This window comes from Emys orbicularis, chromosome 14, assembly GCF_028017835.1.
Source record: "Emys orbicularis isolate rEmyOrb1 chromosome 14, rEmyOrb1.hap1, whole genome shotgun sequence".
Classification (NCBI taxonomy): Eukaryota; Metazoa; Chordata; order Testudines; family Emydidae; genus Emys; species Emys orbicularis.
The window spans coordinates 43,690,863-43,712,431 of NC_088696.1; the positions used below are offsets into that span (position 1 = coordinate 43,690,863).

The 21,569-nt window shown below is 51.1% G+C and overlaps 1 protein-coding gene across 1 annotated transcript in view; it reads left to right on the forward strand.

The window, feature by feature from the left end:
- Window positions 1–6,346: 6,346 nt before the first annotated feature.
- The window catches only part of CALB2 (calbindin 2), a 57,451-nt gene continuing 42,228 nt past the window's right edge, over window positions 6,347–21,569 (forward strand). The window contains exon 1 of the mRNA XM_065416679.1: window positions 6,347–6,437. Within this exon, the coding sequence (XP_065272751.1) occupies window positions 6,347–6,437 (91 nt within the window). The remainder of the gene's footprint in view (window positions 6,438–21,569) is intronic.

The following is a 21,569-nucleotide window of genomic DNA, read 5'->3' on the forward strand; positions in this document are numbered from 1 at the left end:
TCAGCGTTCTCTTGTGGAATGCCGCCCCAGTCACTGAGAACTTGGCCCGTGGCCTCTCTGCCCCGTGGCATGCTCTGGCTAGCTGTGAGACACATGCTCATTTAGCCTTTGAGAAAGGGAACATATGCAGCCCCCCAGGGGAGGAGAGTAGAGAGGCCACTCTCTGGGTTTATTTATAGCTCATTGTCAAGGAAAGAATGAGGTGAAAGGTGTGTGTCATGCTGCTCGGGGCGCTGGAACATTTATATAGTGCGGGTGCTGAGAGCCATGAGCCAAACTGTAACCCTGGATATAATGGAAACCGCCTCAAGCCAGCGGGTGCTGCAGCACCCCAGCTCCCCCCCAGCTCCAGCACCTATGATGCTGCTGTGCTGCAGACGCTAGCTTCCCTCCTCCCACGAGTCACAGCTTCTTGCATCAGCCCCCGGGGTTCTCCCATGAGGGTGGGGAAGGTGGGTCCCATGGCGCTGTGCACCAGTCTCAGAGGCCCCCTCTGCCCCTCTCCTGACAAGGACATGGAGGGCACATTTCTGTGCTTTTGCCCCCCAGGATATTTCCTTCCACCTCCCACAGAAGGGAAATGTGGGGGCCACGTTACTATTCCTTAGTCCCTCCAGAGCCCCCTGCGGCTCCTTGGGAATGCATATCTGAAAGCCGATCATCTCCCTGCTCCTGCCAGCATCACCTCCACGGCTTGTGTTTGGGAGCTCTCCTTGGTGAATCGCTCCATCTGGCCGTGAGCTTGCCTTGAGCCCCATGAGACAGATCCTGGGCTGCACCCATCAAGAGACGCAGCTCAGGAGGGGCCTTTAGCCCTCGGGCTTCTGAGCTGGTGCTGGGCCAAAGTCCCCCTTCCCATTTGTCTCTCTGCTTTTTCCCACTCTTAGAACCACCCTTCGGACCTGCTTGGCCTCCTCGTTTGCTTCCCACACTTCCCCCAGAGAAGGGCACCCATAGACTGAAACCAAACCCAAACGATCCAAGTAACGAAACCAAGCCCCCCGTCCCCAAAGCCAGGGCATTGCCAACTCTGTGCCCAGCACCATCGCCTCCTTCTCACCACAGGTGTCTATTCCCTGGGTCGGGCCCTGTCTCCCACTTGGCGCAGTCCCACTGAGGTGCCAGAATGGTCCCTTGGATTAAATTAATGGAGATATCCTATCTCCTAGAACTGGAAGGGACATTGAAAGGTCAAGTCCAGCCCCCTGCCTTCACTAGCAGGACCAAGTACTGATTTTGCCCCAGATCCCTAAGTGGCCCCCTCAAGGACTGAACTCACAACCCTGGGTTTAGCAGGCCAATGCACAAACCACTGAGCTATCCCTCCCCAATATTAAGGGATTGAGGTCCCTTTGGCCTGAGATAGCTCCAAGTCAGCCAGGCCCTGGCCTATGGCTGCAGAGTGATCCATACAGCTCAGGGGGGGTGGGGCAAAGGTGCCGTTGGTGCCCCACCCTCAGCCACCATTGGACTGGCCCCTTAGCATAGCTCAGAGTAGCCAGAAGGTGCTGTAAACTGTGCTGGCTGCCAATGGCCTCCTAGGCCTGTCCCAGGGACCGCCCAGGCAGTCCCTAAATGCATCCCCTGCACCAAGGGCTTGGAGGGGTGGATTAGAGCTACCACCCGAGCATTCCCTCCGCTGGCTGGTTAAGTGGGGTTTAGGCAGCTTTGTGCCGCTGGAGTGGTGTACAGCAGCCACAGACTAGACCAGGATCTGGCCCTTTGACCTCAGTGGAATTACACTCATAGAACCCTAGTGTTAGAAGGGTTATCTGGTCTAACCCCCAAGTTATCACTGATTTACTCTTGGGAGAGCTCAGAATAGGGCCCTGGAGTTTCCACTTGTCTGTGAAGCACCTGGCCCACTTTCGGTGGTATATAAGGTCTGTGTGTAGCGGGGAGGGAGGTGGGTGCGTGCATTTGAGGGTGTGGGTTTGTGTTGGCTCCATGCTGCCAACAGTAATGCAACATCCCTGTACAAGAGGTCAGTTTGATTTTTGCATCCTCAGTGCTAACGGAAGCAGAACTCCGCTCTGGGACAAATGAGACAGCTGGCAGGGCCAACAGGTTGAAACAACACCCGGTGTGCCTGAGAAGAAGTCAAGACAGTGCAGTTAGACCAAGAGGAGAGCAGCAGAGACCTTCTTGCAATGCCACTGTCATAAAGAGAAGCAACAGCAAGCCATCCCGGTGACCTAGCAGGAAACTGCACCCTCCTCAGAGCGTACGCAGGGGGCCTACAATAACAGGGTGGAAAGGGGATGCAGCCGCAGCAGCAATGTTCTTTGACAACAACAGGCACAAACTGTTCCAGGCAAGGGAGACTCCAGTTCCAGTGTGTGAGTAACAGCACGATTTCAGAGCATGCTTGGTGCTGTTCACCAACACACGGCTAATACCACTATAGAATTCACACTGCATCAGTCACCATACACGTGTACCCACGGCATGAGAGTTCCTATTGTAACCAATCCCTGGCCAGCTAGGAACTTCAAAGCCATCACTATGGTGCTCTCCATGACTCTTTACAACAGCAACAGAGATAGAAATTCAGATCCTCCTGCTCCAAAACCCAGGCCCATCCCAAGCCTTACCAAGTGGGGGGTCAGTGCTAACGAAGCCAATTCAATCAAGGTGGAAGTGGCCTATTCTCAACAGTTGACAAGAAGGGGTGAATATCAACAAAGGGAAAATTACTTTTTGTAGTGCTAATGAGGCCAATTCAATCAAGGTGGACGTCGCCCATTCCCAGCAGTTGACAAGAAGGTGTGAGTATCAACAGAGGGAAAATTACTTTTTGTAGTGACCCAGTCTTTATTCAGGCCTAATTTGATGGTGTCCAGTTTGCAAATTAATTCCAGTTCTGCAGTTTCTCATTGAAATCTGTTTTTGAAGTTTTTAAATTGAATTTTGATTGAATTGGCCTCGTTAGCACTGACCCCCTACTTGATAAGGCAACTCCGTCTTTTCATGTGCTGTAATATATACACTGCTTACTGTATTTTTCACTCCATGCATCTGATGAAGTGGGTTTCAGCCCATGAAAGCTTATGCCCAAATACATTTGTTAGTCTCTAAGGTGCCACAAGGACTCCTCGTTGTTTTTGCTGATACAGATTAACATGGCTACCACTCGGAAACCTGTATTTACAGTGTTGCTCAAAGTGATCAACTCTGGCTGGTATTGAGTTAGAAATCACTTTAGTGCTGAATGCAGGGGAGTGAAATGCTGTTATCAGTGTTGTTGTCTTTATTGTATGAATAAAGGGGAGCAGAACTGTGCTTAACCTGTCCCAAATGAGGGGGTCACCCTCAGCTGAAAGGAACTTGCTAAGCCAGGGGCTCGAATGCTAGACGCCTGTAAGAGGGGTGGGGACAGGTTTCTCAGCCAGGAGATGTGGAGTCTCTCTAAGGGTCCCTGGTCCTATAACCTGTTCCTCCCCACAGTTTAAAGACAGAACTAAATAGGCTCTATTAGGAACCTGTTATGTTAAGTACTCAGTGAGAGTTGAAATCACTTGCGGTCGGGCAGTGTTCTTGCCCAGCCTGCTGAGAGCTAAAAATCACTAAGAGACTGACCTACAGAGGTCACAGCAGAGAGGCAGGTGGCAGCACGAGGTGACTGATGGGCAGCCAGTGAAAGTGGTGAGCAGGGCGGCCAGGCAGCAAGGAGCAGTGGCTGGCAAGGTGGCCAGGTGACAAGGTCTTCTTCTAGGTGTCTTTTTCCTGAGGTGGGAGGTGAACTCACCCATGTGCACCTCTGAACCCTGGGTCCTCACTGCCCAAGGACAGCCACTGCGAGTGGGGTGTGGTGAGGGAGTAGAGGGGGGCACGTTGGTTCTAGCACTGAAGAACATGAGGCAGAAGACACCGCCCCACACACTCTGGGGTGGGTGTCCTGCTCACAGTTTTATGATTATGAATCCTACTTGTGGCATTTTCCCTAATTAATGTCAGGGGACTTCCTTCCTTTCATTAAGTTTCTTTTCTACACTCAGACTCTGCTTGCGAGTGGGGAAGTATTGCCTCTCAGGCACCCAGGATTGGTGTGTAATTTCCCAGGTTACTGGGTGGGGGCACGAGCCAGTTCGTGTTGAAAAGGACCCCCTAGCCATTGAACCCGGCCCTGGTTGCTGCCAGCTCCACCTGGCAGAAGGATTACACTCTGATTACTCCAGATCTCTCCAGGGCCAAATTCAGCATCAGGGCAGTCCTGCCCTCTTACACCAGAACTGGATTCGGTCCCTTCACCCAGAGTGCCCCCTACCCAAACTGCTTCTCTCTCACTTCCACTAGGTGCCTCCCTGCCAGATGCACAGCTGGCCTATAGAACCTGCTGCCATAAGGTGCTGTTAGTGCCAAGGGCCTTGCAATTTCAGAGACAGGATCAGGCATTTATAGGGACAATAACCATATCGGTCTCTATATTAGATGAGACCACTGGCCTGCTGGTTGACCTTGGGCAAGTCACTTTGCCGCTCTGTGCCTCAGTTTCCCCATCTGTCAAATGAGGATAATGATGCTTCTCTCCTTCCTTGCTTTGAGATCCATGGCTGAAAAGTTCTGTAGAAGAGCTAGGTGGTATTATTATTTAGAGCTCAGTTAATGTTGCTCATGATCAGCAGGCAGATATTTCTCTAGCAGACCATGACAGTAACCCGGCCACCGGGAAGTTGATCACGCTTCCACTTCCCAGCCCTTCTGGTCCCACAGGGTTGGAGAGCAAGAGACCAGAGAGTCCGGGCCTCACAACAGCAGACAATGATATTTCCCAAGGCATGCTCAGTCTGATTTGTTACAGCAAGATCCTTGTGTGAGGGTGGGCCAGGAACGAAGATACATCCCTCGCTCTGGCCTAGCCTGCTCAGTGTGGATCACATCTGTCTAGTGCTATTGAGCGCCACTGTCTCTGATCCTGTAGGGGAGCCCTCGGAATGTCATTTGTTATCCAGCACAGCAGCTGGGCCAGTTTGAGTCTCTCTTTTAATTGTCAATGGCCAGTGCCTGTGTAAGGTCTGGACTGACAGCCTCAGAGACCCACCTCCCCTCCCCAGTGAACAGGCCCATCGGGGAAGAGGCAGCAGCAATCCCCCAGTGATCCCACCAGGAGCTGGACCCGCGCTCTAGAAGGGCTGCTTTGTAAGGAAGGCCACTAATAAGGCCTGTTGCAATTGCCAGCCTGTGACTCCACGAAGATACATCTCCACCACTTCAGCCCAAACGGATTCTTTGTTGGGTGAGCAGGGCTAGAACTCTTATCCTCTCTGAGCTGCCTGCTTGTGGTGTTTAGATGCTGCGTGTGATTATTAGAACTGGGAGCACTGGCTGTTGGGAGTCTGAAAGGACAGGAAACAGGAAGGAGGGGGCAGGAGTTGAGGTGGCTGGGAGAGTTACAGAATGTGCAGCTACAGCTTGGAAAAGGGACTTCCACTGTAAATAAAGTTCTGTTGAAGTTGTTAATACTTTGCTTGATGGATACAACACTGCTATGGAGTAGCACAGCCACATACCCTGGGGAAGGACTGCCTGGAGAGCTGGGGGGGCAGCATTCCAGATCACAGCAGCCTCTGAGGGTGAGAGGGGACTTCAGTCTCCCTGGCCTTCCCAGGCCTTCGTTTCTCTGCTGAGACTGACAATAAAGAGGCCAACGAGTACCAGTTTGGGGTGGTGGAGCTGGCCGGAGACCTTCCAGCCCAATTCACAGTGACCACCAGATAACTATTTCTCCTTACTACACAGCTGGACCAAGCCAGAACAGTACTGAATTTTCTTACCCAGGTCCTGTCCCAGGGCTTGGGTGCCACAACCCAGGGGAGTCTTGAAAGTCTTTGAGCTCAGCCCACTTTGCTCTGGACTCCGTTACAATGGGTCCAACTGGTCTGTCTCACCCCAGAGCCCAGCAAGCCGGCCAGTTCACTCTGGAGCACACAGAGCCACTTTCAGTAGGGAGGGTACCATGCTAGGGCTGGTGACCTCTCAGCAGATCAATGACACCAATTCCAGAGAGCTGGATCTTTTTAACTAGATCGGTTGGCTCCTGTACACAGAAACCCCCGGATGTTAGCGAAATCCTGGAAACTCAGATCCTCCCTTCAGCGCCTCACCCCCTTATGCTCCACACCTCCCAATCTCTACCCATTTCTCTCTTGCATTCCCTTCCTTTTTCTGGCTAGATCTTAGGTTCTCAGAGACTGTGCGCCCTCTAGTGGCTGCCAGGGCCCTGTGCAAGCTCCGGAGGGTTTATATAAAGGCAGAGCAGAGAGAGGCTGGAGATATTGGTGGCGAGATCACTGGAGCTGAGAGAGGAGACAGAGAGCAGCACTGAGGGTTGCCGTGGCAGCTGACCATGGCGGTGAAGCAGCAAACCCCTTACCTGCACTTGGCTGAGCTCACAGCATCCCAGTTCCTGGACATCTGGAAACATTACGATTCTGATGGTCAGTAAGAACCTCACCCCCAAAACTTCTTTTAAATCTCAGATACTTTTAGGAGGATTTTTAAAACAACCCTTAAATATCTGATAAAAATCCATCCCTGTGTGCTATTGCTAGAGTCAGATCTGTGTGCATTCGGGCTTTGAAATGTATATTTTTCTATTGGGACAGCTGTAAAAAAAAACTTTTCCTAACTGCACGTTTTAAGGGGCGTTTTATTGTTATTAACTGGAGGGAACTTTTTCAATGGACACGGCTCCAGCTAGGAGAGCCGGGCACTAGGTATTGCACCTAGGAGTCTCCCGGCCCGTCTGCTCTGTTTGGTGTGACATTGCCACCAGCATCCTAAGTGACACAGGACGAACTCCTACTGTAATGTGCTGGCTCTGGCTTTGCTTGTGACAAGGCTGTGCCCTTGGGGGAACTTTGCAGCTGCCTTTTAAAATATGGAGCTGGCTGGTGTTTTGCTTTGTTCCCCCAATAGTTCTTGCTTGCTGGACTCCCCCAATCTTAACTCCACTCCCTTGTGGTACTGTTCTGTGCTCTAGGTCAGGCCGCCCAATAATCCTCCTTCTGCTGCTTCTGTTTGATGTTCAGCAAGGTCCAGATCGGATGGGGAATAAAAGTGACACTTGGACTAAAATTAAACCCTGGGGTAACCCAGCATAATTTAGCTGAAGTCAGTGGCGTTGTACCTGTTTGCACCTGGGTTGAATTTGACCCCAGTCTTAAATCTCTGTGTGAAGAGTCCAGATCTTTGGTCAGTTCTGTAGCTTTTGTCCTCTGTGCAGTAGCAGGGGGGATGGAATATGGATGGTTATGCTGGTAGCAAGCTACGCTAAGCGGGTAGAGGTATGCTAGGATGGAGTGAGCTGTCTGCAGGCATGACAGCCAGCACCATCTCCTAGGTGAAGGTTTAGAGGTGTCTGTTGTGTCCTTTCAGTCAGCTGTTGGCTTCAAAACCAGATGGCAAGTGAAGTTTTCGCAGTTTTGACCCATCTGAGCCCAGAGATGTCAATGCAACCTGAAAATGAAAATTGGCTTTAAATCTGTCCTAATAGTGGAGCAGAAAGAAACCCCTTGTGCACGTCCGATCCCCTTACTTCCTCTCCGTGTCCCTCTTGAAGCAGGGAGTGAGCTTGGCTGTGCAGAAGGGTCAAAATGCCCAGCTTCTCCATCACGGACAACTGCTATCAAGGGGTAGTTAGCCAGGTAAGCCAGCGCTGAATCATAGCCACTTGCAGACCTTTGTAATCCATCCATTTACCTGGTCCTGAAACCTTGACATCCCACCCATCCTGCACAAAAGGAATGTCCTTCGTGGGAATTCCATTATATAACGTATTGAATGGAATTCCCCAGACAGAGCAGGAGGAAGCCAGTCTCCAGGACTCCAGGATCTTCATTCACAGGGGAGCGGGAGCGCTGATGTACAGGCTGCCTGAGTGTTTATAATAAATAAACAACTTCTTATTAGTTTCAAGCGCCCCCTTCTTCCCCCAGGCTAAAGGTGCTGAAGGGCTTTCCTGGGACACGGATCTGTAGCTTCCATCAGAAGGAAACGGCAGCCGTGAAGCGGGAGAAAGACTCGGATTCCCGCAGGAATAAGCCGGAACACTAGCAAAAGGCAGGGAGTTCCATGCACAGCATCAGGGTGATGGGTGTGCAGGTCATCAAGATGCAATGACCTGGTGCTCAGCTACTTAAACTCTCCTCAGAAATCTCCTTGTAGAGCTTTCATCTCTAGAAGTATTTGCTAATTGGAACAGACTGGTGGGGAGCCTTGTATTTGTGGAGGGGTTAAAACATCAGTCCTGATACATCTGGAACATCTAATAAACACACACAGTCTGAGTAAACAGGGTGTTGATGTGTAAACTGCAATTTATGGGTGAATCAGTACATCTGGATGGGGCAGGAGAGAACAGGACTTCCCAGGAGACCGGGGGCCACTTATTTGGCATGGCTGCCAATTGTTATTGTCATGCTAGCTTATCATTAGCCATGTCCTTGCCATTGCATCACACTTTGACAGCAATTAGAGCAGAAGGCGAGAAACAGACGTTCGCCCGAAGCAAAGCTCCAAATTGAAACACCCCTGAATCTGGAGGGACTCCAGATGATCCCAGCTTAGCCCTTCTCTAGCAGAAACTCTGCAGCATGGTAAAGCTGGGGTGAGAAGGTGAAGTTGAGTCTAGGGGGGAAGAGGCACTAGGGAATGATCATGGAGTGGTCTTCGCTTGTAAGTCCAGGGAGCCTCCAGGCACTTAGGGTCATAAACTGGGGAAGGGAAAATACAAAACGATTTAAAATCCTGTAGCAAGAACCAAGGTGAACAGCAAGGCTCAGGAACAAGGGAGAGGAGTCAGTGGCAGCAGTGAAGTAGGAATTAAGTAAGATCCAAGGATAGAACAAAGATTCCACGGGAGTGTCCCATCCACCTTTATCTCCATCTCTTTCCATCTGTGGCTCAAGGTTTGTTCATCCAAATCATCATTTTTTGTTTTCAGCCTTGTCCTTGGGGCCCTTCTCTTCCCCCTCCCTTCTCCACCCTTCATCTCGCCAACACCTGTGAAGGAAACCTCTCCTGATTATCATCTCTCCCTTCAGGGCATTGCAGAGACCAATTAAACAAAGCCACCTGCTTAAGAAAGACTTGCCTCTCACTCCACAACCCAACAAGTCTCAGTAAACAAACAGCAAAAGTGATCCTGGGAAGCATTTACAGAAGGTAGTGGCTTGGGTTCATTTGCTTTCAAAATCTGCCCACATTAGTTTCTATCTCCGTTTGAAAGCACTTGTGATTATTTTAAATCAGACAGTCAGGAAAAATATGCTGGATGTTGAGCGCAAAGCAATTCAAAGAATTATTGCTGGTTGAGCTAAAATAACCCCAGAGCTCTTTGCACTGGCAGAGTCACTGCAGCTAGGGGAGAGCTACCTGGGTTCTTGTTCACATCGAACAGTACCAACTCGATTCTGTTCCAAAACTGTGAGCTGAGTTCTGGCTGCAGAAACTTTATTACCAGCAACGATGGAAGAGGCAGAGAGAACCCAGCTGGAGGTTTCCGTGCTGCCGGGTATGAGAAAAATCATGGCAAATTCTGCTCCTAGTTACATCGGTGTAAATTTGGAGTAACGTCACTGAAATTAGTGGTTTGATTTGGATTTACACCACTGCCAACAAGAACAGGATTTATCCTCCTCTGCCTTCTTTTGACTTATAAACTGAGCAGATGTGATCAGCATTCGCTGAGAGATTCAATGTGGAATGTCACAAAGTCATTTCTGCTCAATCACTTTTCCAACCAGTGCCCTGAATGCTGCAAAAGGCTGGGCTTTAACAACTCCAGTTCCCACTGCAGCAGCATCCCCTCACCCACTTTCTTCCCCAACATCGGAAGCAAGGAGTACAGCTGGGACTGAAACTGTCTTAATTCACATTAGTAAGAATCTTTCCCACTAAGTCTCAGAGACCCGAAGGGACTGTTGTGCTAGTCTAGCCTGTCCTCCTGCAGCACGCAGGCCAGAGATTTCACCCAGTGATTTCAGGGTGGTCCTGTATGGCAGGGTCTGGGGCTTCTACTGAGGGATTTGGGGAAATGTGATGCCTCTGCCATCTGCCACACAGTAGGCCCAAGGGAAGCATGCTCAGTGCACCATTGGAGTCCAGAGCTGCTGTATTTGGGTCATTTCTCTCCTTGACAGTGGCTGCACATACAAATGAAAATATTAACCCATCTCTTGGGCCCTGGGAGGGGGCTGTACTTGCAAATGAAAATGGCAGAGGTTACCCGACCGGTCAGCACACAGCATGGGTGTCTGGCGGGTCGATGCACCTTGTTTACTTTTGCACCCAGTTAAAATGATTTCTCAGCCCCAGCGGAGTTGAAGATTTTCAGACTAGAGGCAGCCAAGGGATTGAGTCTAATGGCTAGGGAAATGCAATTAAAACAGGAGGCGCATTAGCGCCAAGCAAAATCCAGCTCACTAGTCTTCTTTGAGTTTTCTTTCTCTTTGTCATTTCATCCTCTGCCCCTCATTCACTCCTTACCTCTTACAGAGGTGTCAATTTCTAGTTGGCTTTTCTCTCTCCCACGCTTTCTTCCTCTGCCTGTGTCTCTTGCCTCTTTTACTCAGTCCCCATCTCTCTCTCTCGTTCTGATTTCCCAGGTCTCAACATCAGCTACGAACTCCTCTGCTCCTAGGGCTCCATTTCTCTTTTGGAAGATACAAGTTTTACCCCCACGAAAGCTTATGCCCAAATACATTTGTTAGTCTCTAAGGTGCCACAAGGACTCCTTGTTGGTTTTGCTGATACAGACTAACACGGCTACCACTGAAACCTGACTTCAGTTAGTTACTCATGCATGGACTGCGCCAAATCCCAGTGAAGTCAATAGGATTCTTTCCAATGGGTCCCGTGGGCTTTAGAACAGGCCCGCACTGCCCTGGGGCCGAACTAGGCTCCCCTTCGCCTTTCACAGTGTTGGAAGATTGCTGCAGAAGAGCTATCTGTACATAGCTAGTTAATATGGTAATATGCCAGGATCCAGCATTGCTCATAGGTCTTCTTGGACCAATAAATGTTGAGCACTGCAAATGGTTCCTGCTCGGCAGCTCTTTATTCATGGAGCTCTTGTCTTGCGCAGTTTGTTTGAGCTATGCAATGGAATGCTAAACGGTGTTGTACTGTTCAGACACTAGGTGGCGCCGTGTGTAACACACCTTGCTTAGGCTCACAACTGTGATTCCGGGCAAGGCGTTAAAGGATCTTATGGGAGACGCATCTCTGGTGTCGCTCTCTGAGAAGGAGCCTTGGTAGCCTGCCCAAATCTGGTACAAGAGCCCAATCTGTTAGGAGCAGCTCTGCAGCCTCCCGGGTACAAAGCTAGTGCCCTGGGTTCTCACCCATCTGAAATACTGGCCTAGTCAGGCAGCACACTGGCATGGAAAGGCCAGGGCACCTCTGGGCAACTGGCAGATTCCTTGCTTCTGGGAGACCGTCCTATTTCCTCTTACCTTGAAAAGCAGCTTGTGTGTGTTTTTACCTACATTAAGTTCCCTCAAACTGGAACCCCCCAGCCTTGTCTGGGGCTGCCTGGACGTGCTAGTGTCAAGAGAGGGCAGAGGGCGGGGTTCTGGCCCCACTGCAGAACAGGAGTCTCACCCAGTACTCAAGGAAGTGCTCGGAGGCCCAGTGCCAGGCAGTTCACCATGGAGGTGTGGCCTGCCGGCTATCGGGTGTGGCCAGTTGCCCTGCTGCTTGTCCCATATGCTGCGGTGCGCACTAGATGGGGCGGGAGGGCGCAATGCTCCGTTACAAAGGGCTACAACCCATGCCCAGTGCGCCTGCCCTAGAGTCCTACTCTGGCTGCAGACTCCAAGGGCAAAGGACACATCATGTAGCATCCCTGCTTCCTCTCAGTAATAGCCAGCCGCGGCGTTGACAGCACTGGCCAAAATGTCGTTTCCTGGGCCTTGGTGAGCAAAGGGTTAAGTTGAGCTCAGCGTGGGCAGGTGCTCGAGGAAGAGTCTGAGCAGTGCCAGGGTATGGTCACGCTCAGGGCTCACCGGGCTGGGTTGAACCCCACACTGGGGAATTTTAGGTTAGAAGAACTAAGCCTTGAGATACGACCTTGCTAATGGTGACAGTTTTTCCCCCTGCTGGCTTTCTCCACCAGTTATAGCCGCCGCACCCTCTGCTTTTCTTTCCCAGTTCGGAGTCAGTGGTGCCTGGGTCCCTTCATGGACTTGAAGGCCAGAATGGACCCTAACTCGCAGCGTAACTGGTCGGAGAACCTTGCCCAGCGAGTCCTGCATCATGCCCAGTAACTTGAAAGCTCCTGTCTGATGAGGCACTGTCCAGTTTGGCTTTACTGCCCCCCTCTCTTGTAAGAGAGTCAAGCAAACGATTATTTGGTGACAGACAAAAATTCTGTTTAAAATGTAGATGCCTCAGAGCGTCTAGCAGTAAAAGCTGGACCTGCTGTCTCCATGTTGGAAGACTGGGGCTAACGCTACATGGATTCTACGCGGAACTGGTGGGAGCTACTTTTCCTTCTGGGTGTGAAGCCCTGTGGTGTGTAAAGGAAAACGGATGTGTCCATTGGCATGTTGCTGGACACAGGAGTCCTGTTCGGTTAAACCCCCTCTGCCGGACAGACTGATTCAAAGTCAACAGGAGCTTGCAAGAAAAGAGAGAGAGAGCTAAGTGGGGGCCTCGCCTGGTGTGTTGGACTTCAGCAATGCCCCTTCCCTTTGGGTGCACGCCCTGCTCCTGGTGGAGTGTAGTTGAATTTACAGGAAAGAAAAAACACAAACAAGATTCAAATCTGGGGGAATTCTTAGCCAGGGCACTCCCCACTTGAGCCCTGGCACCGCCAAGATTGGTGATGCTTGTGCTTTGCACGGTGTTTAGCCTGGGTTAAGCTGCAGTCCCACTCAAGCATTGTTTCCCTGGTGGCCAGAAGAACACAGGAAGAGGGAAAAGTCGTAAGAAGTTGCAACTTGCTCTGATCTGCTGATGAGCTTATTTAGCTTATGTTGGTTTTAGTCTAGGAGCCGAAGCTGCCTTGAGCTCCTAGAGGGAGACATTGGCCACTGTGCCAAAGACCGAGGTACTATCTAAATCCCACATAAGCACGGTTTAAGTGATGTCTACCTGCGGTGCTAGCTGCTTGCTCAGGGATGAATTGCACCCGGGAAGAGCAGTTGTGGGAGGCTGGTAATAGAGGCTGGTTAGGGATCGTGTCTGAGCTAAGCATTCCCTATGGCTTTGGCAGACAACATGAAGAATTTCATGATTTTTTGAAACTGCTCATTCGTTTTCGTTCCTCTCCCAGTGCCAGTCGCTAATCTGGCAATATTGAATTTCACTCTCCATTTCAAACCAATATTTGCAGATAATAGCTTGACGCCGTTTACCCAGCTCTACTTGGGACCTTCCTGCTGTATTTGGGACCCTACGATACACATCTCTGCAGTGCAGGAGAATAGAAATTCACCCCTACTTAGCAGGTAGTGAATGAGATTCATGGGAGCCGCGCAGTTGGATTAACCCAGCCAGCTGTAGGATCGCTGACTCCTGCAGCCCTGGAAGGACTGAGGCCACACCCCAAAGTCTGGCTCAGGTCGTCTCCTTCACGGACAAACACAGCTCACAAAGTAATGCAAAGGAGAGTTTTCCCCCAGTCCTCCTAGGCCATATGCTGGGGGTTCCCTGCTCCATAGGCTTCCCCAGGAGCCAACCTGCTTCTTATACCTGTCCCCCTTAAGCCAGGGGCTTTCTGCCATAGCCTCCGGAGTCCTGGCAGTTCTCTCCCAGCTGGGCTGTATGCTGGCTTTTATAATCACCCATCGGTCTCAGCTGGGAGGTTGCTGATCAGTCATAGGTAAGGCTGGCCCCAACTCCCCTTAAAGGGGCAGCCGCCCTGTGACATACACCTTTGGGCAGCATGGTTCAGTGGATAGAGCATTGAACTAACAGATGGAGCCATGGGTTCTAGCCACTGATTTGGGGTAAATCAAAAACAAACTTTAAAACATGCCTCTGGCTTTGGGTGGAGCCCCCCCGACGTATTGAGCACCCACAACTCCGGCTGACGTCAATGGGAGGCGTGGGTGCTCAGCACCTTTGCAAAGAACATAAGAACGGCCGTACCGGGTCAGACCAAAGGTTCATCCAGCCCAGTATCCTGTCTACTGACAGTGGCCAATGCCAGGTGCCCCACAGGGAGTGAACCTAATAGGTAATGATCAAGTGATCTCTCTCCTGCCATCCATCTCCACCCTCTGACAAACAGAGGCTAGGGACACCATTCCTTACCCATCCTGGCTAATAGCCATTAATGGACTTAACCGTCATGAATTTATCTAGTTCTCTTTTAAATGCTGTTATAGTCCTAGCCTTCACAACCTCCTCAGGCAAGGAGTTCCACAAGTTGACTGTGCGCTGTGTGAAGAAGAACTTCCTTTTATTTGTTTTAAACCTGCTGCCTATTAATTTCATTTGGTGACCCCTAGTTCTTGTATTATGGGAATAAGTAAATAACTTTTCCTATCTACTTTCTCCACATCACTCATGATTTTATAGACCTCTATCATATCCCCCCTTAGTCTCCTCTTTTCCAAGCTGAAAAGTCCTAGCCTCTTTAATCTCTCCTCATAGGGGATCCGTTCCAAACCCCTAATCATTTTAGTTGCCCTTCTCTGAACCTTTTCTAGTGCCAGTATATCTTTTTTGAGATGAGGAGACCACATCTGTACGCAGTATTCAAGATGTGGGCGTACCATCGATTAATATAAGGGCAATAATATATTCTCCGTCTTACTCTCTATCTCCTTTTTAATGATTCCTAACATCCTGTTTCTTTTTTTGACTGCCTCTGCACACTGCGTGGACGTCTTCAGAGAACTATCCACGCTGACTCCAAGATCTTTTTCCTGATTTATTGTAGCTAAATTAGCTCCCATCATATTGTATGTATAGTTGGGGTTATTTTTTCCAATGTGCATTACTTTACATTTATCCACATTAAATTTCATTTGCCATTTTGTTGCCCAATCACTTCGTTTTGTGAGATCTTTTTGAAGTTCTTCACAGTCTGCTTTGGTCTTAACTATCTTGAGCAGTTTAGTATCATCTGCAAACTTTGCCACCTCACTTTTCACCCCTTTCTCCAGATCATTTATGAATAAGTTCAATAGGATTGGTCCTAGGACTGACCCTTGGGGAACACCACTAGTTACCCCTCTCCATTCTGAGAATTTACCATTAATTCCTACCCTTTGTTCCCTGTCTTTTAACCAGTTCTCAGTCCATGAAAGGACCTTCCCTTTTATCCCATAACAGCTTAATTTACGTAAGAGCCTTTGGTGAGGGACCTTGTCAAAGGCTTTCTGGAAATCTAAGTGCACTACGTGTCTGTGTGTACCCAAGATCAGTAGCTGCTTTTGAAAAATTTAGCCTTAAACTTCTCTGCCTGTTACCCCAAATGTAAAACGGGGATAATACTTAACCACCCTTGTAAAGTGCCTTGATGAGAAGGGCTATGAAAGCCATCAAGCTCAGATATCATGATGATGGGCAGACTACAAGAACATAGATACATTGTGAGGAATCACAGGGCTCAGTGCCCATTGCTGGGGGGGGGGAGCGCCCACCAACACCATCAGGGTGTGACGGGTCTAGCTAGCCCTGGGTGGGGCTCTTTGGGCTCAAACTGCCCAGTGCCGCATGCCACAGGGCTCTGCAGAGAACCCCCGCCTCCCCCAGAGGCATCCCTGGGCCCTTGCCTGGCTAGGTGGCTCTATGGCACAGATGTTGTGGGTGGGATTGTGTGCTCTGGGCCCCATCTGCAGTGCCCTAGTCCAGCATGGAGCCGCTGAGCCAGGCCTGGCTGCTGAGTTTCCTCCACAGCTGAGTCCGCAGCGCAGAGCTGCTGGAGGGACTCAGGCTGCTGATCCAGCACGGGAACCCATAGCTCTGAGGTGGGGACCAGGATCGAGAGAGGTGGGAGCAGCCAATGGGGGCTCAAGGAGATGACGGTCCCTAGAAGGGGAATCCCCCAGACCGCTGTGCAATGCGGGGAGCTTCCATCTGTGCCCCATGTGCCACTGAGTCCATGCCGAGCACAGAGACGACCTGCCACTGCCTCAGAGACACGGGGCACAAGTTCCATTTCTGAATGAGAATTTCAAGTGGATCTGACAACTCCAGGGAGACTCACACACACTCTGCCCCACCAAGTGCTCGGCCTCAGGGCCCACCCACCATGTGCTCCCCCCCGGCCCCCATGCTCTCCACCCTGGTACCGCGGCTTCCGTCTCCTGTCCTTCTCTGATTACGTTGCGTCATTCCCCGTCCCTGCAGTGGAGGGTGCTGCTGCCCCCAGGAAAACAAACAGTGCCCCAGCCCCTCTGCCCCCGGCCTTCCCTTTCCCTCCAGCGAAGGAAGGAATAGCATCCTGGTGGGCCTGACCCGGATTTTCACAGGGTGTCCATTGGGTGCAGAGCTCTTGTGAAAATCTGGTCCTTGTTTCCCTGGGCCTGAGGAGCCAGGGAGCAGAGAAAACTGAGCCAGCCATGGTTTGCTCAGAGAGGTTAGGGGAGACTCCTCTGCCTGCCAATAGATCTGGGATATTAGCCAGGACGTGAAAAGCCGGACACCGTCCACCCAACTCAGTGCTGTTGACGGGTACAAAACACGATTAGGCAGTGCATGAGGTCCGGCCACCCAAACACAGCTCCCCTACAGCTGAGAGGCAGGACAGCAGCAGCACAGATACGGGTCTGTCATGCTGGCTGAAAGTGGGGCAGAGGAGCAGTACAAGCTGCTGCCAGAACCATGGCTGTGGAGACAGACAGCAGACGGTGGTCCCAGTGAAGTCAGAGGTGCTGCACCTGGCCCACTGAGCTGAGGATAAATTGATCCAGCCATTAATTCATGTACAGGCCATGTCTACACTAGAGCCTTCGCATTTCCCACCCCTGCTAACACTGCAAACAGTGAGTCTGTTGCAACAGAGGGCAGCTAGTGTAGATGGCCTCTGGCATTTTACCCACCATGCCATCTCTACTTGCTCTGCGCAGGATTAGCCAGCACGGTGGTTAACACCCCAGCAGCTTGCCTGTACGAAGGCTCCCATCGTCGCTAGCATGCTGGGCTTCCCCAGTGACTGCAATGGTGGGCCACTGGAAGGGTAAACGTCCCTAGTGCAGACAGCTGCAGCGAGACCCAACAGAAAAGCAGCAGCTAAATCCTTTATCTTTGCAAAGAGGCTGTTTAACAAGAACTGTTCAGCCCATTACTATCGCATCAAAGAGCACAGCCAGAGCTGGAAAGAGCCACGTTCGCTTCTTGCCAACAAAGGGAAAAACTGTATAAAAATCATCAGTTTAAAAAGAAGTGAGCCAGGCTCAGCTGGGACTCCCTGCAGCTCAGACACAAAAGGGGAAAGCAAGCCATTGACACAGCCATTTTCCTTTTCACCCCTCGATTCCCAAGCAGCCATCGCTCAAAAACTATTGAAACGATCAACTTAGAAACGGCCATCACCCACTGGCCCATAGGGTTCTGCCACAACACCAGAAGCTTTAGAGAAAGAAGCTTCCGGTATTTCAGGGACTCACATGGCCCTGTTGCTCTAGTATCTGAGTACCTCACAGTGTATTTCTCCTCACAGCACCCCAGTCCCACAGGGAAGTACTAGTCACCCTATTTTATGGATGGGAAACTGAGGCACAGGAGACTAGGTGACTTGACCAAGGTCACACAAGAAGTCTATGGCAGAGCAAGGCATTGGCTCAGGCTCTGTGGAGCCCCAGGCTAGCGCCATGAGCACTGGTCCATCCTACATTTCTCATAAAGCTATTGTAATGAACTGGTTTATATGTGCATGACTGCCCTCTACTGGCAGCAATCAGAACTGCTCGATTGTGTGCCATCAACCCTATATTACTTATGCTTAGAGGAGATTTTCATTGAGCTCTAATGGCAGGTGCCTGTGCTTTCTGGGATAGGAGGATCTGAGTTCTATCCTGCTGTAATTGTGAAGTTCCAAGAGGGTGTGCTCAACAGGGTTTGTCCCTGGCTGCTGCTCAGCTGTAGAGATTTTTTTCATGAAGGGAATTTCCTAGCTGGGAAATGTATTTTCCCCCAACTTCCACCCCATTCCTCTTGTGCACAATCACTTACTAAATACATTGCAACACATTTATTTAGCTCAGCCTGTAGCCCCGGACCTTTGCCTGGTGAGGACATTCACCAATAAACCACTGACCACTGTACTCCCAAGTGCAGCAGGGTTGATTACGGAGGCTGTGTCTATCCTTGTGAATGGCACTGCAGCTCCTATGTCTAGTCATTCATTCACTTTTATTTTGTGCTCACTGGCTTTAAGGCTGCCTCAGCTGATATGGAAAAGAACGGCCGCACTGAAGCACCGGGCTTCTTGGGACCCAGCTGAGAGTCAGTCACTGCAGATAAATCTGCTGCCCTCTCAGACCTCAGAACACTGTGGGACAGTGTCAATAACCATCTACCTCTCCTCTGTCTGGGCTCCTAAGCAGAGGCCAGGGCAGTGGGACAGCAGCAGAGCCCTTCAGGGCAGCAGCTCACTGCTGAAGCTCAAACATCTCATTTACTTTGGTCTCATTTCCAGCGCTGGGTTTAGTGTGCGGGTGTTGGAGGTCTGTGATCTACAGACGGTCAGGCTAGATGAAATGGTGGTTCCTACTGGCCTTAAGCTCTATGACTCATTGAGGCTGCTGGGAGGTTGGGTCTAGAGCACGCTGGAAACGGAGGATCTTGTCTGTTCATGAGCCACTGAGGTAGTGGCGGGGTTCTTGGCTGGGGTGGGGTTGTCATGATCAGACTCCCCTTCTTTATGGCTTGATGGGAGGGGTGATTCTGAAACTTCTTCCGTGGTGGCATGACGTCACTGTAGGGAAAAGGCTCAGACGCTCTGCTGGTGGAGTCAACTCCAGGCTGCTGCCGGTGGCTTTGGGGAATGTTAGTGTGTGAGACTGACTGGACCGGCCTGGTGTGGGCAAGTTCCCCCAGCAGCTCTGCCAAGGCACCTCAGGCCTGACTGGCACCAACCCCTGCGTTTCCAGTGCTTGGCCTCCCCTAAGCAGAGATTAAAAACCCATCTGTATGATAGCACTGAACTCATTGCACCCATGACTTGGGCTAGGCGTGGTCCCCTCACGGCCATCGGTGGTGAAAGGATAGTGCATTCTCGGCGTGCGGTGCTCCCACAGGAGGACTCGAACCCTAACACCATCAAATTCATCTGATGTCAGAACAGGGTGGACTCAAAGTGATGGCTCTGAAATAAATAGCCACAGCTATCTCCACCAAGCTCTCCGGCCTCTCTTCTCACTGGGCACAGATACCAGGGCAAGGTTCTTCTCACTCCAAATGAATAGACTGCAAAGCTCTCTGCCCGGCTGCCGCCAGCATGAGGTCCACTTGTCAGCCACTCTCACCTCTGACAGTCACTGGGGATAGCTGAATCCTGCAGGAATGTGTACTAGCTGCCTACAGAACTCACAGGGCAAAACGTAGTCACTGACCGAGGTGCCTAAAAACCAAACCGACTCCCCAGGCTTGCAGTGCTCTTGGCTCTGTGGTGACACAGACGGAGGGATGCACAGATGGAGGATGGCCCAGGGGTTATGGAAGTAGCTAGAGAGCAGAGTTCAATTGTCTGCTCTGCCACAGACTCCTTGTGTGACCTTAGGAAATTCATCTAGCGTCTCTGTGCCTCAGTTTCCTCTCTGTACAATGCAGATAATAGCAGAGCCCTACCTCACATGAGGGACTGTGAAGGTAAATACATTAACGATTGGGAGGGGCTCAGATGCTGTAATGGGGGCCAAATACGTACTCTAGCAAGGAGACCAAAATTGTGGACTGGGCCACTTAGTTGAGCAGGAGCCATGGTTTAAAAAAAAAGGTCCATGAAGAGCAGAATCTGAACTGCCAAGTCTGTCCATGGAACGACTAAATAACCCGATGGGTGAAACTTCTGAAGCGATCTGACACTGGGCACAGTGCAGTAGTGGGAGGGTGAGATCCACCTGCTTTGCTGAGAGCTCTGACGTGGCCATGGCAAAAGAGAATCTAGCGACTTGGAGCTTTTCTGGTTTTTCTTTTCGATTTGCTGAACGAATTGCTGCTCTTTAACTGAATTGAAAGGTGCTTGGGGCTGCTCTGCATTTTTTATTGATAAAGAGGAGGACGAATGGTGTCCTGGTTAAAGCACTGGCCTGGGGCTCAGGTTATCTTCCTAGTGGTGCCACAAATTTCCCGTGTGATCTTTGGGAGGTCACGGCATCGCTCCGTGCCTCAGTTTCCCATCTGTAAAATGGGAACATGGGGCGGGGGGTGTTGTGAGGCTCAATCCAGAAACAGAGATGCTGTGGTCCATAGAAGTACCTAGACAGATTTTACATAATGATGACAAATCCACCAGCTTCCTGTAAGTGGGGGAATGATCCCGCTATTGTGGGGAACTTTTCTGGCTTACACACTATCCCGGTGAAATGGGCTGGCGAAAGGATCCGAGTCCTCGCTCCCACTCCCTTTACCCAGAGGCCTGCCTGACCTTGAGGGCTCCCCTTCCCCTCTCCTGTGTGGCAGAGTCCTCGTAACCCCAACAAGGCTGGGCCCAGAGTTCCTGGGGGGCTCGACTGCAAGGCCTCTTGGCTGATGGGGTCTCCCTGTGCTTGGCCCTCTGCCCAGGGTCCCCCCTCACTTTCCCCAGCTGTTCACCGAACCTGGCTCCAGACTGCTCCACTGCCTCTGCTCTGCCTCCAGCTCCCTGGGCTGCGTCTCTGGCCCCTCTGGCTCTGGTTGCTGCAGCTCTGCCCCCAGCACAGGTCTGCTCTCCGGGCTGCTTCTGTGGCTCTGCTCCCAGCACTGACCTGCTCCCTGGGCTGCTTCTCTGGTTCTCTCTGGCCGGTGCAGCTCTGCTCCCCAGCTCAGCCAGCTCTCTCCTTAGCTCGGCCCCACTCTGGCCCAGGCAATTCCAGCTCCCACGGAGGACGGGACCCCCCTGGCCTCCTGACTCCCCCATTAGCTGCCTGCCCTGTCAATCAGGCTGACCTGCAGCATTGGCCTCTCCCCATCGCCCCTGGAGACTGTCAGTCTCAGGTCCTGATTTCCCATTGACCCTTCCCCTTTCTTTTGGTACTGGGAGCCAGCAACCAAAACACCTCCACTGAGTGTTAGCAAGGGGCCAACAGTCCCCTTACATTCTGTTGTCTACCTGCTAAACCCTTCCAGTTCCCTTAGGTGGAATGGAAACCTTATAATTGTTCGCCAGCCTCATGCTCTATGGCCATACTGCTTACCCCAGCGAAGGATCCTGCCAATGAGAGGCAGAATTCCAGTTGCCATAGACACTGGGCACAGTTGGGCGGAGGAGACCATCTGTTTGCCACACATAGCACTTAAGACAGGCCATTGTCAGGCGGGCCTGAATTGTAAGGTCTTCAGAAACTGGGGATTAGCCTTTGGCAGCAAAGGAGCATTTAAGAGAGGCCTTGGCCATTCAGTTTCTTCTATCTATAATGCTCTGGAGAACATCAATGGAGTTATACCAAGGATATATTTGGACCATTTTG